Genomic DNA, 18,575 nt, shown 5'->3' with positions numbered 1-18,575 from the left:
ATATTCTAAAACTCAGGAAAAACTAAAGAACCTCAAAATGTACAGGAGGTAGAGGGGAGATGTGATCGAAACTTTCAAATATATCAATGGTTTCAACAAGATGTATACCAGGGAAGCATGTTTCAGAGAAAGAGAAGTGCTAGCACTAGTGGTCATGCGCTGAAGATGAAAGGAAGCAGGGGCAGTCTAAGGCAGCGGCCTCGGCGTGCACTGTGCGCACAAGCACCGCCCCCCCAGTCACTCAGGGCCGAGTACATGCGTCGGCGCTCATTCAGCAGCCGCGCTGCACTGCAAGATTCCACCCACTCCAAAAAATTGTGTGTGGAACTTCCGACGGAGCCGTGGCCACGCCCCCGCCGGCGGTTCAGCCAATGAGGGCGAACCAGCCGCGTGAGGTCATGGCTACGCCCCCGAAAAAAACCCCTCCCGTCGCAACTTCTCCCTCTCTCCTGAAGACTGCAGATCGCGGTTAGCGCTGTGCACACGCCGCCCACCCCCCCCCCGCCGGGTGCGCGTGTCACAGTAATGACTGGGACCATAGCCTTAGCGGGGCCCAAGGCGGCATGCTGGCAGCGGGGTCCCTCCGGTTGAAAAAGTTAAGGGTGCTCACCTCCATCAGCGTCATTTGATGTAGGTCACCATGGCAACGCAAAGCTCAGGAAGAGGGTCACCCCGGAGAAAGGAAGCCCACCCCCTCTCAAAACACACACCCCTACCTCTCTGCCACCTCTCCGGGTGCCCTGCGCTCCCTCCTCCGGTCGGGCGGAAGTTGGATCATGGCGCTGACGGGAGGGAGAGGGCCCCCCCCCCCCGAAGGCTCAGGGCCGCAGGCAAACCGCCTTGCCCGAAAGTCGGCCTGTCACTGCCTCAGGGTCACTGTGAGGAAGTACTTCTTTGTGGAATAGCCTCCTACCAGAGGTGCTAGAGCAGGCCTGCACAACTCCAGTTCTCGAGGGCCGCAAACAGGCCAGGTTTTCAGGATATCCCTACTTTAGCACAGCTGGCTCAATTAGTGACTCAGTATGACTGAGCCACTAATTGAGCCAGGTGTGCTGAAGTAGGGATATCCTGAAAACCTGGCCTGTTTGCGGCCCTCGAGGACTGGAGTTGTGCAGGCCTGTGCTAGAGGGTAACGCAGTAAGGGAATTCAACATGCTTGGGGCAGACCTGTCCTCAATTAGGAACGGGACATTTGGATACGGGCGTGCCGTCACAATCAAATCACCGCCAACGTTCGACCGCAGATGGACCCTCCGCTGCAGCCACTCGAACCTTCGCCGCTTCCACGATAAGTTAAGTATTGAGTGGTTAGGGTAGGGGGGTTAGAGTTAGGGGATTTTAGTGGATAGGGTAGGGGCGTTAACTTTAAGGTTTTAGTGGCTAGGGAAGGGGTTACCTTTAGGGGTTTTAGTGGTTAGGTTAAGGACTTACGGTAAGGGGTTTTAGGGTAGGGGACTTACCTTAGCGGTGAAGCAGCCAAGTGTTCTGACGGTGAGCTGAAGTACGACTACGCGCCGGTGGCCGTTTGTGGTTGCGGCAAAATGCCCAATTGTCCTATTCCGTCCTGAATATGATTAGAAAGTCACAGATCATAGGGCGCGAGGTTTAAACAGAAAGGAAAATGGGCAGGCTGGAAGGGCCAAGTGCTTCTTATCTGCCATCAAAGTCTGTTTGTATGAATAACCCCCTATATGCATGATTGTATGAAATGTAAGGTTTATAAAACAACCCTACCCCACGTCATATCCCCTCCCAGACACAAACCTCATGGTAAACAACCACCAGACTTACCAAGAACTCACACCATCAGCACATTCTCTGACTTGTGGTTCCAACTACCTTTGGGTAGTGTTGTATTATATCAGAAACAGAACTGCAACCTCCAGCATCCCTTGCTGCTACGCGATGTTATCAGCAGGTATAGCCACAGTACGGCGCATGATGATGCTGGACATGAGGCTAGGAATCCCCACTGTCTGAAGAGCGCCGATTCCAAGGCGTTGCTACGGAACCCTTTGCTGGGTGGACACTGTATCAATGGCTTTTCCAGTCTCACCGTACCCCTTCATCTCCGCCAGTTCCCACCCACACAAAGAAGACAAGCCGAGAAACCTCTAAACAGACCACTTTAATACATTTAGCTTTTTAAATATGTTTTTTTGTTCGTTAACATTATAAATATTCTGTTGCAAAAACATACATACCCACCCTTTTTCATAAATACTGGTTTGTTTAAAGAAAGAGAATTCCCTACTGCAGCAGTTTCTATTCACAAGATCTGTCGAAACGTTGATTGCATGGCCCTATTATATAATAAAGCACTGCCATTTAAAACTATTTTCATAACCATGTGCAGCATGCGTATATAATAACTTATATTTGTAAATATATTATGTATGTATATATATATATGTATATTCCCAAGAGGCATTCTTGGAGCCACAACTTGGGTGAAATCATTCAATTCTCTGGTTTACAAAAGCAGATCAATGTTAATACCCAATTACAGATGGGTAAACGGGGGACACCCTGATTTGCTCAGGGACCGGCTGAATTTATCAAACACTTCCTTAATTACAAGAAGTGCGCTCTCACAAGCAATAATGTATGTAGCACCGGAGCCTCATCAAAACTTTGTTAGCACAAATTAATAGGGGTTGCCAGATCTCCCTGGAGATCTACTGTGCAAAAATAAAAAGGACTAAGAAGTTGGGATGTTAGTATATATCAGGGGTAGCCAGCTCCAGTCCTCAAGGGCTACCAACAGGTCAGGTTCTCAGGATATCCCTGCTATAGTGCAGGCGGCTCAATTAGTTCCTGCTTCAGCACAGGTGGCTCAATCAGATGCGGTCGAGCACCGCTTCTCTCCTCCCTCGTGGGAGGACTCCTGGCTCAAATCAGATGACTGAGCCACCAGTGCTAAAGCTGGGATATCCTGAAAACCTGACCTGTTGGTAGCCCTTGAGGACTGGAGTTGGCTACCCCTGGTATATACCATTACCAGGGAATACACCGTATATTTCTGTTATTGGAAAGATACCACCTTCAAAAATCACCCTCACCCGGTGAAAATGAGGCTCGTAATGAAAATAAACCCCTGGGTGGCAGGGCCTTTGGGAGATGGGAGAATCGTTTAAAGGACTGGTTATCGTCTATGAAAATGGAGGGTGCTATATCCCAATTGTCTTTCTAAATGACAAGGAAAGTATTTAACTGGTTGTGAAGTAATAATACTGATGTAACATATCAAGTCATTTGATACATAAAAAAAAAAGGATGATGTTTGACAAGCTATATTTCTGTGGAACAAACAGGCGCTGCTGATTTAAAAAGAAAAAAAAAACCCTACACTGTCAAAGTAGGCTGCACAGCAATGAAATGTCCCCTTCAAACCAATAGTCAAAGTAGCTTGTCACACAAGCAAAAAAAAAAAAAGAGTCACAGGAGCAGCTCCCTGTGCCCCGGGCTTTCCACCCCGTAGATATTTACAAGTCTTCATCATCAAATGTCTCTGTACATCTCAGCAACACTGTCTCATAGTCAAACTGCAGTGCTGCCTCCTAAAGGATAAAAAACAAACTGATGAGAAGAGGTGTTTGTAATTCCTATTATCACAAGCCATGTGTGTGCGCAGGGGCATCTGTAAGGTAAGAGGCAGGGGCATCTGTAAGGTAAGAGGCAGGGGCATCTGTAAGGTAAGAGGCAGGGGCATCTGTAAGGTAAGAGGCAGGGGCACCTGTAAGGTAAGAGGCAGGGGCACCTGTAAGGTAAGAGGTAGGGGCACCTGTAAGGTAAGAGGTAGGGGCACCTGTAAGGTAAGAGGCAGGGGCATCTGTAAGGTAAGAGGCAGGGGCATCTGTAAGGTAAGAGGCAGGGGCACCTGTAAGGTAAGAGGCAGGGGCACCTGTAAGGTAAGAGGCAGGGGCACCTGTAAGGTAAGAGGCAGGGGCATCTGTAAGGAAAGAGGCAGGGGCATCTGTAAGGTAAGAGGCAGGGGCTTGTAGCCTTTGGCAACATTTGAGATGGAATGCGGGTCTTCTGGTACAAGACACACTGTCTCTTCCTCTGTTAAACACACAAACAAGGTGATAGAGAAGCCTTAAATATAATTACCTGAGGACAGGAACACAGCCGGGCCCTCAGAAATCCAACAATGTCTCGGTAAAGCAGAGAATCGCCTGCACTGTCCCAGGGAGAACTTTCATGGGCCGAGCTTTGGGGAGGAAAAGCATGGTTGGTTTCTCGGGGGGGGATTGGCAGCTTTGGAACGCCGGACACTGAAAGCTCCATCCAAACAGTAATATTAAAAGTTGCTGGGGCCGATGTACTAACACAGGGTGCTCAACTCCAGTCCTCAAGCAACCCCCAACAACAGGTCGGGTTTTCAGGATATCCCAGCTTAAGCACAGGTGGCTCAGAGGCTCAGTTGAAGCAGGGACTGATTGAGCCACCTGTGCTGAAGCAGGGATATCCTGAAAATCTGACCTGTTGGAGGGGGCTTGGAGACGGCGTTGAGCACACGTACTAAGAGATGCAAGCGTCTTTTTTGTCGCAAAATTGCCACATGGAACACACAATTTTAACTGCACTTGTGTGCACTTACGTACTAACCCGTACTAACTCTTTCTTTTTGCCACACAGAAAGCCACTGCGTTAGGCGCACAGATGTTAATGGCATGCAAGAAAAAACAATATTACTGTACGCCAGGACTGGAGATGCCCACCCCTGCCCAACAGGTTAGGAGAGGAGGTTAGCCCATGGGACACCTGTCCTGGTTGTTACCTGGGGCTGGACTCGCTCTGAATTATGCCGTGATCCAGGAAACCAGCAGCCAGGTCAAACGCATCTTCAAAAAGAGTCTGAGTGGGATAAAGAAAGACGAATCTCATCACATGCAACGATCATGCAGGTTCTAAGGGTTCCCCCCCGTGCCGAAATTCCCCTTTAAATCTGCCACAAGAAAAACTTTGATGCATGAAGTGCTATGTATGTCAATGAATGACGTGTATTCTTACATTAAAAGGCTGAGCGTTGCAATGCAACCCCCTCCGGCAAAGAAAGGGTTAAGGGAAATGGGCCTTTTCTCTTGTGTTCATGAAAAGAAGATTATCCACTTGATGAAAACAAGGATATCAAATGGAAACCTCACCCTGTGTCAAAAGGTTTTGGAAAGTACTGTAAATCTTACCTAGCAAGCATGGCCAATTCACAGTGATCTCCATGTGTACTACACTATTCTTAATTGCAGCGCATCCTGCTAATTTCCCACTGCATTTATTAGAGCTGTGTTTTATAACCTTTTTTTATTTTTATTAAGGAACCCTATAATTCTATTGTGAAATTCTGAGGAGCTGCAACCCTCTCTAATAGCGTGTCTTAGATCAGATGCATTGTGAGGAACCCCAACCCTCTCTAATAGCGTGTCTGAGATCAGATGCATTGTAAGGAATCCCAACCCTCTCTAATAGCCCGTCTGAGATCAGATGCATTGTAAGGAACCCCAACCCTCTCTAATAGCGTGTCTGAGATCAGATGCATTGTAAGGAATCCCAACCCTCTCTAATAGCCCGTCTGAGATCAGATGCATTGTAAGGAACCCCAAACCTCTCTAATAGTGTGTCTGAGATCAGATGCATTGTAAGGAACCCCAACCCTCATTATATTTCTCCTAATGGAAACTCTAGGTTTGCTGGACTCTATCACATTTATTAGAAAAAATAAAAATTTGTTGGAAAATTCTGGGGTTTTATCCAAAATGTCAGGCCAGCGGGATTTTTGAATGTACTATTCAAGGTGTGTGGGGGTTCATGAGGGCAGTGCTAGTTGTCGGTAATGATATTATGTATCGATGCATGGTGCAGCTCCACTTACCTCCTCAGGGGTAGAAGATACAAAAGAGCCACTGGCCTCCTGGCTCTCGGCTCCGCTGTCTCTACTTACACAGACCTCCGCACAGTCTGTGTTATTGGGGTAAGGCGGCAAGGAGCAGGCAGCGCTCCTAACCTGCTGGCTGCCACCCTGGAGGATGTCTGCTTTGCCCTCCTGCAATAGGTCCTGCCGGAGGTGGGATATGGCCTTGGAGACCACTGGGTGGGTGACCTGCTCTGGGGACACAATTCCATTCTCCACCAGCATATCCACCGTCTGCTTGTAGAAGTACAGGTATCTGCATACAAAGTACAGTATAGTCATGATGTGGAACTCGTCATGTAACTGCAGAAAGTATTCATGGCAGGAAAATGCAACACTATGATTTGGGGTATTTTGCCCACTAAAATGCCTGTTCTCTCCTCTGTAGCATTCAGTGATGCCACTGTTAGAAACAGGAGAAAGGGCCCATATGGACCAGAGGTAGCCAACTCCAGTCCTCAGGGGCTATCAACAGGTCAGGTTTTCAGGATATCCCTGCTTCAGCACAGGTGGTTCAATCAGTGGCTCAGTCTACAGGCCACCCCTGATATTTTCCGACTTAGAATTTGAATAATTACAATAATAATACATTTAACACCGTGCTGCTTTATGAGAACAATATAGGAACAAGGAGATCTTATCCTGAAGAGCGTGTAATCATATATATATATATATATTTTTTTTTTTTTTAAAGTAGCTTTGCCACTTGTGACACTTGAACAACGGTACATCGAGCTGGTCGCATTTACCGTTCAAATTCCATCACATCTGGCGACGAGGAGACTGGAGAATGGGCCTGGTCAGATTTCGCCCCCTCTCCCATCTCTGTGGGATCCCTTTCATATTTCTGGGTGAGGTACCAGACGGCAGACTCGCTCTCAGACTGTGGCTCTGTGTCGGGCGCAGTGCTTGAAAGCAATGAAATCCATATTAATAAAAAACGGAGGAGGTGATAGCAAACAGATAAATCCAATATATAGAGAATACTCATGGTCTGGTGCAGTCACCTTTAACTTTTTAGGAACCATGGAACCGTTTTGGAACCCAAACCAACCTATCTTATGTTGACTATCACTGTACTTTTAGGTGTCCAGATTTATTTATTTTTTTGCCATTTTCCCCAAAGTTTTCAAATACCCACATTTAACCACTTAAACATGTTACATTAGTCAGGACTGCACTATCATAAGGCTGAGCAGCTTTTAATCACATAAGATCATTTATGTGTCTACAAAGCGATTTCCATCTCTCTGGAAGAAAATATAGGGAGGGAAAAAACTACTAAAAAATAATGTAGCTTCAACTTTTTTAAAACTTATTTTTAAATCATAGCATTTTAAAGCAGCAATTCAAGCAATATCCTAAATGTGTGTTTTTTTTTAAATAAATCAGTTCTGTACTACGAGAAAATACTTGTAGCATTTAAAAAAAATAAAAATGTTTTAAAGACATTTTTAATGTTTCTAATGTAGGAAGCATTTCCAAAGTGACAGCCCCTCACCCTTCTGATTGGCTCTGGCTCGTGAGACCCGACCTCTCCCTAGCAGTGCACCAATTGTATCTAGTAACTGACCAGCCAATCATATTCCAGGAACTACATTGCCCACAATGCTGTGCAAGAACTGAATTAAATAGCCCCAAGCAAGCGATCGATTACATGAGAACGGATCGATCTGCAGCTTAGCTAATCACTTGTCAGTGTGCAGATTGTATTGATGCGCATATTGAATGGGAAAATATATATATATACATATTATTATTATTTTTTTAAACGGCAGCTTTAAATGACAACTTACAAACCAATTGCTGCTGTAGGAAACAAAAACTGCAGTTGTACTATATACTAAATACCAAGGTATTTATAAGTGGTGACACCTTTTTGTTGATCACCGTGAGTTTTTCGAAGATACATTTGACTGCAAGTTTTCAAGGCTTTACTGTAAATGAAATGTCTCCTCTTTGCGTGTTACGTAGCATTTCTACATCCGGTGTCTCCAAGACCGATACTGTTTCTGCAACTCTGTACACGACTAAAGAGTTTAACATATACGAGGACTACATTGTCTCTTACACCCTTAAGGGGGCGTTAATTCAATAAGCTCCGAAATGGCAGGTCGTGGAAAGCTCCTATTCAAGTCAAGTGGCGTTTTCAGCTGATTGCTTCGGAGTTTATTGAATGAGACTGCTGGTCAATACACAGTGAAGCTGCTTCCCAGTCCTGGGGAAGAGATCAATTCCATTAAAATGTAGGGGACTCAAACCTTCTCCAGTACGGAGAAGTTGCTTCACCGCATATTGAATAAGGGCCTTATTACCTATTACCTGTGATCGCTGTAGTATATTCTCAGATATTCATCCTTCACACCCTCCAGGCTGCAGGGACTTCTGTCCTCCGGGTGAAAAGAATCTGTAGCCAACACAAGATGGAAACAGGTTTTTCAAGACACCACTTGTTACAGGTGTGTAAAAAAAAGTCCTTACCAATTTCCATCTGCCCTGAAAATTAACCTGCCAAGCTGGGAGATGCAGAGAGACTGATTATATTTTTCAGTGGCTTTCTTGGCTCATATGACAGCAGAGTCAAAACAAAAATGCTAAATAATATTATTTGTTTAATCTGTGCGAAACCATCTGACATCCGCCCATGTCTAAATGCATAAGGCCATATTTACTAAATGATGCTATATCAGGAGACACCATTCAGCACCAGATCACTATGGCCTATTAAAGAGAATGCAACGCTTAGTAAAAATGGCTCAAAATCTTTAGTAGACTGAGGTCCATAGCTACAAAGTGGTGCTAATCCCGAGCAAGTAGACAACATTTTGTACGTCAAATCATGCGATTCCCTCCTCATCCACATTCAGACCTGCCAACTTTTCAAAACTCCCTCCCGAGATTCCCCTGCCCAGGGGAGTGATGGCGCGATTTGTGGCATCACGCTGCCCCAAGCCATCCAGGACACGGCCCCACCGCGGGAAAACCCTCTTTCTGACTGTCTCCTGATGTTATTATTACCCTCCTCCGGGAGACCGGGACCAAAACTACGTGTCACCGGTTGGGACTGCGTCTGCCCATTGGACTGTGCTGAGGAATATGCTGTCCCCTTATAAATAATGGACTATAGTAATATTTCCCTGTAGCAATTATGGGTGCTGCCTACAGCGGGATAACTATGCCTGTAGCAGCAGCCCTATCGTGAAACCCTATTAAAAGTCCTTACCTTTCATTTTTAGCAGGCTGTCCAGATTCTTTTCAAGCTCCTGGATATAGTTTTTAGTTTGACGCAGAACCTGATTCTGTATATATAAAAATCAAATAAAGGCATAAAATTTGAGGAAAGACTATCCAAGTTACGACTGATCACCCTGGAAAAGAGGCGTCTTAAAGAGGGGTGTGTGATTATGTGATTATGTGATAACGAACGCATGCAGAGTATGACGAGTGACAACACTGGAAAGATTTCCCCAGCAGCAAAGGAAAAGGTTCTGTAGTAAGCAAGGTGGAAGTTCTGCATTTGCAACACATTGTAATGGCAGATACAGTAGGTAGATTTCAGGCCCATATTACCAAGCGGTGCGATTAAATATGTCACCTTACAGTGACGACACGTCGAAGCCCAATTAAGTGGCCAGGATGTGTCTCATGGAATAGCAAGGCTTAGTCGCAAAATTTGTTTATCAAAGTCTTCCGGCTGCAAAAGTGGGGGCGAAAATTGTGCTCCAGATTTATCAAAGAAAAAACATTCCTAATAAGATGGTCTTCTTTGATGAATCTCATTCTTTCGGCTCTGACTGCTCCACATTTCCAGCCCCAGGAAGAAATCTGATTGCGGGTTAGTGGAAGCGGGAACGTTTTTTTCTTAATCTTAGTTTTTTTTTTCATTGATGGTTTTATTGCCACGTCTAGAGAACTGGGTTTAACCCATCTGGATTATTAATCACTAAATGAGGCCTTGTTCTAATGGGTTGAAGGAGTATTTTAGTGGCAAGGACACTGCTTTTGAAGCAGGGGAACCCATTTTGAACCCCGCTTGTGACCTGGGGCATGTCCCTTTTTCTCCCTATGCCGCAGTCACCAAAACAAGATTATTTGCCCTTGGGGTCAGGGGACTCATTGTGCCTGCAAAATGTTATGTACAGCGCTGTGTACATTGTCAGTGCTATGAGAAGAAAAATACTAAAATATTATCTTAAGAAGATTATTACTATTATAGACTAACTATATTTGAATTAGTATATTTTTGAAGTGATGTTTTCATTCTACTTTCTATGTTTAGCTGATTAACACCAACATTTCAACCATTCAAATTAAAGGCGCGTGCAGAACAAAAAAAAAACCATGTGTTAGGAACGGCACAATATCCAAGCTGTACAATAAAGACGTGGTAAAAGCAAGGGAAACTGGTTATTCTATTTTTAATTAATTTACAGTCAACAGAATGCAGTGTTTTACACTATAGCAGGTATAGCAACCTTTTTTCCTAAAGGAACCCTATAGTTATATTGTGAAATTCTGCAAAACCTCAACCCCCTCTAATAGCGCATCTGAGATCAGATGCATTGTAAGGAACCCCAACCCCCTCTAATAGTGTGTCTGAGATCAGATGCATTGTAAGGAACCCCAACCCCCTCTAATAGTGTGTCTGAGATCAGATGCATTGTAAGGAATCCCAACCCCCTCTAATAGTGTGTCTGAGATCAGATGCATTGTAAATTATTCTATATTTGTGTAGCCATGCATAATAATGACTGCATACATCTTCTCTGTTAGCAGTAAGTCCTGGTACACACAGGCCTGCCCACAGTAGTAATGGAGGTTTTCCCTCACACCCTTGTGTGGTGCCCTGTGTAAGGAAGGGAGTGGCTGTATGCTCTGAGTCCCTGGATAGTGACCTCAGAGATGCGCCTGCCCCCTGGAGTATAAAGGGCACAACACTGACAGTTAGTGTTGTTGGTGAAGAAATAGTAACCCGAAGGAAGTAACACTTTTGTGACCCTAGTGCAGTAACTAGCGGCAGCAGAGTGATAGATTAAGTTAGTCTATGCCACACTGTGTCCAGGGACCTGGCACAGCGGTGATCTCCCTAGGAGAAAGGGAATCCCACTTCAGTACGGGAGGGCGTACCTGGCAAAGGGACATCACGGAGAGATGTGTGGCTAGAGCCGGCAGCTGCATGGGGCAGTCTGCTACATCCCTGTATTCAATAAAGATGTCCTTGAGAAAAAGAACCCCACTGTGTGAGTGTGAGATTACTCAAAAGTGGATGGCACCAAGAAGGAGTTCCTCACCAGGACCATCTCCCTGCGGAAGCACAGATCCTGATGAGGTGGAGGCGCTGCACATGAAGTAAGTTGGACTCGTACCCACTACCTCAGCTACCTGTCCTGATGACATCCCCTAATAACACCCAGCGGGAGACTCAAGAGTCCTGTTACTTGCAGGTGCACCACCACACACGCCTTGTAATGGGGGACTGGTTAGACTACACGGGCCAATATGAGATTGGGTGGGTCAGGCCAGAGGGAGCACCCGTTACAATTGGAGGCGCTGCTGAGATACCTGTCAACAGGACAGGCTTTTGCTAGGCACACATTAGGAAAGAGAGAAGTGTCTGCTGCCACTTTGTGCTGCGTGGGACGGAGCCAGGGGTAGTCAGGGAGATGCTGGATATGCATGCCGCAAAGACGCCTTGGGATCCGTTAGGGGTTAGTGAGTCTGGAGCCGGGGGCTATTGCTGTTCTAGTCGCCTTGAGGTAGCGCTAGCGGGGGACGCCTGAAGGGGTAAACTGGTAACTGAGAGCAGGAATTCTGGAAGGGTCCGCACTAGGCTAGCCAAAAGTAGGTCGACGCCCAAAGTACTGCATGGAAGAGCCAGAGTACTCTAGTCTCCATTCCAGATCACTTACCAAGGAGCACAGACTGGAGGAACGTGTTACAGTAGACACAGAAAGAGTGAGCCTAGCCTGAGGTAGTGCAAACACGAGTCAGATCTACGTTAGGTACACAAGGTGGTGCACAAGGCATGTTTATTGTACAGATGTGGTAGCTGCCCCGCAGAGCGGAGCTCCACGTACAGAGAATCGGTGTTCAACGATCACGAGAGACGTGTTCAACGATCACGAGAGACCTGTCGGAATGGAGGATCTGTACAGAACAGAAGGTCCAGGATGGCGGGGAGAGAGAACCACGAGAATGGAGGATCTGCATAGAGCAGAAGGTCCAGGATTGCGGTCAGACGAAGAACAAGCTACAGAAGAGACTTTTGTGAGTTTGTTGTGGAATGGCGTGAAAGCCGTGGCTGCGCCGTGTTTGTCGTGTTTTTGTTCTCGGGATGATACCCCTGAGAATAATGAGCAGGACAGTGTGCTTAGATGGAAGGAACGAAATGGACTTTGTTATACCCCAATTAACAAACAGCCAGACGCTGCCTTAAATGAAAGAAAGGACAATGCTTACCAAAATGGCGGTTCCCGCTTCCCCGGGACGCCGCGTGGGCATGCTGCAGAGAGTCTTGCAACTTTGCAGTTTGCTAATTGTTGGCCAGGATTGGCGCCAACGAGAAAACTCCACCCCGCTGAGGAGTTTGGCGCGAAAGCTGGAGCTGCGCCCTCATGGACTATGACTCACTCCGCACCTGTGCTGGGTCAGCCTACAAATCTACGAGACATCCCCCTAGTTTCAACCAGGGGGAGTGGTTTGCGGTTACACCGGATGTCGACAGAGAAAATGGGAGGAAGGGTTGCTACCTCTGCCCATGCCTTTCAGTTGCGAAGAGCCATTGATCAGTATAGACCTCTGAGACGAGTGCCTCCGCTGGTAAAGATGGCTGAAGCTGCTGACAAAGTGGACCAAGGTCCTGTGATTTCCACTCACCCTTATTCGGCTCCAGGAGGCTTCCTGATAATCCGTGTGGAGGGTGTGGAGACTGTGGCATGTCTTTGCCTGCAGTGCAGACTGCCGGGCGGAGCCGTGGGCAGCGAGGCCCGATGCCCCCACTGCGGACTGCAGTACATGTGGCCAATGACCACATTCGTACCGGTGCAGGCTGTGGGAGTAGCCGGGAATGTCCCGATTCCAAGAGAAGAACAGCCGGGAGCTCTCTGGAACAAGAGTGCCAGTCCCGCAGAGTCGGAGCCATCTTTAGTGCTTCCGATAGAGAAATCCAGTCATCGGAGAGGTGATCACCGAGGAGCCCATCGCCGGTCTCCTACCGGGATGCCTCGGCCGAATTGCAAACTGGAATCCTCGGATGAGGAGTGTGCAAGGCTGGCGAGTAAGACGGTCATCAGACGAGACTGTCATACCATTGGTACGCCATGGAGGGATGAAATTCCTCGTGGTGTGGAGACGCGGAGTCGAGAGTCTCCCGTACCGCGACCTCCCGATCGCCGGAGTCCCACTGCCGTGGTGACTAGTGGATCGGATGCGGGTCGATCAACCTCGACCCTGCGAGGTGCTAAGACACAGTGCCTGTTGCAGAACCGAGGGGAGGAAGAGCCGGAGAAGCGAGTCCAGAGCCAGACTGGATCGCGCAGCAGACGGGCGTTGCCGGATGTCATGGTGGAGGAAGAGATCTCGATTGGGGATCCATCCCAAGATGGCGTCGCAGCACGTGCGTGTGCGGAAGTGGTGAAGGCGGACCAGGGAGGCCCCGAGTGGGAGATGGTGCCGCCTCTGAGGTCAAGCAGCGAGAAACGATCCCCTACTACCAGGGGGAACGGACGTTTGAACTGCAACCCCAGAAGCTCCGCTGTTGAGCATAAAGATGGACTTTGTGGCGACGTCAAGACAGGTATCGCTGGAGAGCAGGTCGAAACCCTGTCAGTACCTACTGTTCGGTCCCGTCCCCAAACCCCATCCACACCCAAGGTTAGCCCCAAGGCCCTAGTTAAAGCCCCTGTACCCGTCACTATTTTATTTGGGTCCAGTTCCAGCTTAGGGTTGTCCGGGGAGTCACGGGGTCCTTCCGGTGATTGGACTGGAAGCCTGGACTTGGGTACGTCGGATGATGGGTCGGAGGGAGGAGGGAGTATGTCTAGGCAAGTGTCTGTATCTAGCGATTGTCCTAGTGGGCTTAGTATCACAGTACGAAACACCTCTCAGTATAAAAGAGTTAATGAGAGATCTGAGGGTACATCTGGGGTGTCTTCTGGTGGGCCTGATGAGGAGTCCATAGAAGAGAGTACAGATCCTAGCTCCGAGGAACGGAAGGAGACTAGGTGGTGGGCCCCCTTGTACGAGGGGTATGCCTCGTGGCTTGACCGCACCCGCTTTATTTTAGAGAGGGAGGGGGTGGTTGATCACTGGTGGGCTGCCGGGGATTTTGATGATGAATCCTACCTTAGGGCTCTAAGGGTACGATGGGACCGTATACAGGCAGGCCTAATTATTCCTAAGGGGTCCGCAGGGTTAGATGATCCGGTGGAGACACATGAGCCCCTATCATGGGTGTTGCCCGGGACGGCTGGTCGAACCAGTTTAACTAGGGCTTGCAGAGCTGAGCGAGCTATCATTGCCAAGTACAGGAAGTCCCATGGGCTTGATTACCCCTATGTCCCTGAACCTCTAATGACAGAGATAGAGGAGAATAGGGAGAGATGGCTCAAGACTGATATTCAGTACTATATCATTGAGAGAGGGGGAGCCATAAAAGGGATACAGGCCGAGCAGAGGGTAGCTCAACTGATGCGGGTCTGGAAGATAGGGCGCAGTGTATATAAGCACAAGGTGATGTACTGTAATGAGAGAGGAGTACCACGGGAATACAGCGTGACTGTGCATGATGCCGCGGGGCGAGAGGTGAAGAAGCCCGATCCTCGGCATTACTATTGAGTGTCCAATAGAGTGGTCTGTTGTTTCTTTTGCGCTCCCTGCTGGTCAGTGAGTGTACTGAGCGTTCATTATTATGTTCATGTAATGATGTTTGCTGTGTTATTTGTGTGTTCTTTTGCAGTGTTTCCTGGCGCAAGGTACACCAAATTTAGGTCCCAGCCGGGACGGTGGGTATTCACCAGGGGGAGTATGTAGCCATGCATAATAATGACTGCATACATCTTCTCTGTTAGCAGTAAGTCCTGGTACACACAGGCCTGCCCACAGTAGTAATGGAGGTTTTCCCTCACACCCTTGTGTGGTGCCCTGTGTAAGGAAGGGAGTGGCTGTATGCTCTGAGTCCCTGGATAGTGACCTCAGAGATGCGCCTGCCCCCTGGAGTATAAAGGGCACAACACTGACAGTTAGTGTTGTTGGTGAAGAAATAGTAACCCGAAGGAAGTAACACTTTTGTGACCCTAGTGCAGTAACTAGCGGCAGCAGAGTGATAGATTAAGTTAGTCTATGCCACACTGTGTCCAGGGACCTGGCACAGCGGTGATCTCCCTAGGAGAAAGGGAATCCCACTTCAGTACGGGAGGGCGTACCTGGCAAAGGGACATCACGGAGAGATGTGTGGCTAGAGCCGGCAGCTGCATGGGGCAGTCTGCTACATCCCTGTATTCAATAAAGATGTCCTTGAGAAAAAGAACCCCACTGTGTGAGTGTGAGATTACTCAAAAGTGGATGGCACCAAGAAGGAGTTCCTCACCAGGACCATCTCCCTGCGGAAGCACAGATCCTGATGAGGTGGAGGCGCTGCACATGAAGTAAGTTGGACTCGTACCCACTACCTCAGCTACCTGTCCTGATGACATCCCCTAATAACACCCAGCGGGAGACTCAAGAGTCCTGTTACTTGCAGGTGCACCACCACACACGCCTTGTAATGGGGGACTGGTTAGACTACACGGGCCAATATGAGATTGGGTGGGTCAGGCCAGAGGGAGCACCCGTTACATTTGGTACAATTTTCAAATGACCAGAAAATGACAGGGAACCCTTTAGGGATACCCGGGGAACCCATGTTGAAAAACACTGCACTATAGGGATAAGAAATTCATTATAAATTCCAATTTATTTTTGGAAACTTATATGATGCATAGACAACTTAAACAGAAAAATTTGAGCATTGCGAATAGAGAATCCCTTCCCCCAAAGAACTTGCAATCAAATGCAATTATTAACACAACAGCGATAGTAATCGCTCATTCAAGTGATTTTTAAGGATCACTAACAGCTATCAGCGTTTAGTGAATCACCACTCCCAGTTCTACCTTTGTTGCCGGGGTGTCAGAGTCGGGGAACACAGTCTCTCGCAGTTGGCTGATGAGTTGCGAGATTGGGGTGCGTCTCGGCGGGCGTGACGGACGTCTCCTAGCTGCTTCTTCACCGCGCTCCTGGCGGCGCGAGGGAAGGACAGGTAACCGTCTCGCTGTCCTGCTGCTTCCTTCACCAGCTGCGTCCATTCAAAGCTGCAAGCATATGCTGTCTGTTATATAGTATATTAGATATACATTTAACTCCATTTGAATACACACTTCTGGATTCAATTCTTGCCTAGACCACTTTTCCGCGAGCTTAAAAACAACATCTGTGTTTGTGTAGGTGTGTGTGTTCCTGGTAAAATACCATTTGAAAAAGCGTTTTACTTTTTTTTTTTAATTACACAGCAATGTACTCAGCACTGTACATAGATGTTTGCAGGCATACGGAGTCCCTGGCCCAAAGAACTTACAATCTACTTTTTGGAGCTTGGAGGACACGGAGGTAAAGTGACTTCCTCAAAATCACAGAGCTGTGACTGAGATCTGACCGCTTCAAATGCAGTTACATTACCACTGTACTATATACATATACACACACACACACACACACACAATTTTTATTCACCTGGTTTATTCTTATCTTTTCATGCTGTAGCAATTCAGAAAAACCTTAAATGTTACGCATTGCCTACTATTAATAATGCGTTTCTTTTTAAATACGTCAAAATAATCTGTTTAAATCAAAAGCCTAACTCTAAAAATCACAATCAACACCAAGTAAAATACCATACACATCGCTTTTCTCCAGTTCTGGGCTAATGTTTACCTAAATAATGAAATAATGCTGCAGCGATTTCAGTGTTGCAGCCTTCAGGATTAAAGTAGCTTTCCCCGATGGATCTAGCAGGTGTACAAAAACAGTTCAGTATTATAAATTACGGCTAACAGCGGCATGCACAATTTCAAGATAATTACATCACTTGATTTTACGGCTCCGTCTTCCAGTTGCTAAGAGGAATTCCCCATTTCATTGACAATGTTTCCGATTGATAACCTTGGTCCAGTTTTGCAGCCGGGAGACTTTGATAAGTATCCCCAAATAGTATTAACGCTTGTTAAGTCATTAAAGTGAATTGCTAGTAACGAGCACGAATTTGTAATTTTTCACTTAAATCAACAGCTCAAGAATGCTTCAGAACCTCCCTCCCTGCCCCCCCCCCCCCATTTTTCCATTGATACTAGAGGTTTAAACAGTAAATTGTTCAAATATTCAAGTCTTTATAAATGGGATCCACATTTCATGTGTTCACGCAAAGGGTATTAAACTAGACAATATCATAGTATTCAAATTTGGCATCAATGGTGTTGGCAATTAAAACAATACCAGATAACTGTTTATATATATATTTTTAAAAAAGTATTCTTTTTATACCCAAAATACTGAGTCCAACCCTATAGAAAAATCTATCATTTTATTGTCCGCTTATTTTCCCTATAGGGAAAGCAGTAAATTGCCATTATCTCAAAGCTTATGAAAAACACCACATTGACTGAATAAACAGTTCCATTTCACATGGGGGCTTCATAAACTTCTTAAGCAGTTAATATACAATGCATAAATTAAACTGACCCAGATGCCATTAATAAACCACAATTCACGAATATGAATATTCATTAACAGCAAAAAGCATAAACACGTCAAGTTTTGTAGATTAATCTATTATACTGCCTGAAATGACTCGTTTTTAATAATGCCATGAAATCTGGCCAAGTTCTCCCAGCAAAAAGAACATTATAGTAAATGAAAATATACATTGCCTATCCCTTTGGTAGCAGCAATGGATTAATTAGCAGTGAATGGCCACTAATTAGTGTTCTACTAGTCCAGAAATACATTAATTATTAGTATTATTAGGGTTTCATGAACAATAAATGCCATTCAATGTGAGTATATCACAGAGATATTAATATAATTAATACCAATAGTATGTATTCTTCTCAAGCTAAATAATGACTTGTCTAGTATTAAATAAACCAATAGCAGTAATATTTAAAAAGCAGGTGAAAATAAATGATGTCCTCAGTCACAGCCCTCTTCATTTTGTACCGAAATATATTTTATCGCGTTTCAATATCGTGACAGGAGGAGTTATGACATAAAATAGTATATATGTTTTTTATATTTCCCTCTCTTTCCCCCCCGTCTCGCTCAGTGAGCAGTTTCCCAGGGCGAACAACAGACGGACCAATCAGCGCCCGCCGGGAACCCGGGCGCACCAATCGCAGCTCACCTAAGCGAAGGGAGCCTAAGCCAATCCGGAGAGGGCAGAATAGAAACACTGTAACACGTTCTAGAAAGAGATATAGAACGTTCAGAAAGGGCGGGAGAATGAGGAGGGTGTCAGGCAGGGCACTGGTTCAACCCTTTCTGTGCTGGCAGTAATGATTAGTGTTAATGGGTTAAGAACAACATTCCATCAAATAAACTGTATATAACACACCCATCTGTTTCTATATACTTC

At 46.3% G+C, this 18,575-nt stretch overlaps 1 protein-coding gene across 1 annotated transcript; it reads right to left on the bottom strand.

Moving 5' to 3' along the window:
* Positions 1-3,017: 3,017 nt before the first annotated feature.
* Positions 3,018-17,105, bottom strand: STRA8 (stimulated by retinoic acid 8). Its single transcript, XM_075602565.1, has 9 exons — positions 16,880-17,105; positions 16,063-16,260; positions 9,135-9,210; positions 8,234-8,318; positions 6,661-6,819; positions 5,873-6,167; positions 4,784-4,860; positions 4,114-4,213; positions 3,018-3,560 (listed from the first exon to the last, which is right to left on the bottom strand). Exons 2-9 carry the CDS (start codon positions 16,252-16,254, stop codon positions 3,486-3,488), a joined length of 1,059 nt encoding a protein of 352 aa, XP_075458680.1. The 5' UTR covers positions 16,255-16,260; positions 16,880-17,105; the 3' UTR covers positions 3,018-3,485.
* Between the last annotated feature and the right edge of the window lie 1,470 nt (positions 17,106-18,575).

Source organism: Ascaphus truei, chromosome 5, assembly GCF_040206685.1.
Source record: "Ascaphus truei isolate aAscTru1 chromosome 5, aAscTru1.hap1, whole genome shotgun sequence".
Lineage (NCBI taxonomy): Eukaryota > Metazoa > Chordata > Amphibia > Anura > Ascaphidae > Ascaphus > Ascaphus truei.
This window is presented reverse-complemented; position numbering and strand designations above follow the sequence as displayed.

What these genes read in the sequence shown, in the direction of transcription:
- STRA8 (XM_075602565.1), bottom strand. Translation starts at nt 16,254, where the DNA reads ATGGACGCAGCTGGTGAAGGAAGCAGCAGGACAGCGAGACGGTTACCT. An exon ending in CAGAGCGAGTCCAGCCCCAG is followed by an intron (nt 4,214 to 4,783) that starts GTAACAACCAGG and finishes TCCTCCCCAAAG; the next exon opens with CTCGGCCCATGAAAGTTCTC. An exon ending in GGCTGTGTTCCTGTCCTCAG is followed by an intron (nt 3,561 to 4,113) that starts GTAATTATATTT and finishes TTTATCCTTTAG; the next exon opens with GAGGCAGCACTGCAGTTTGA.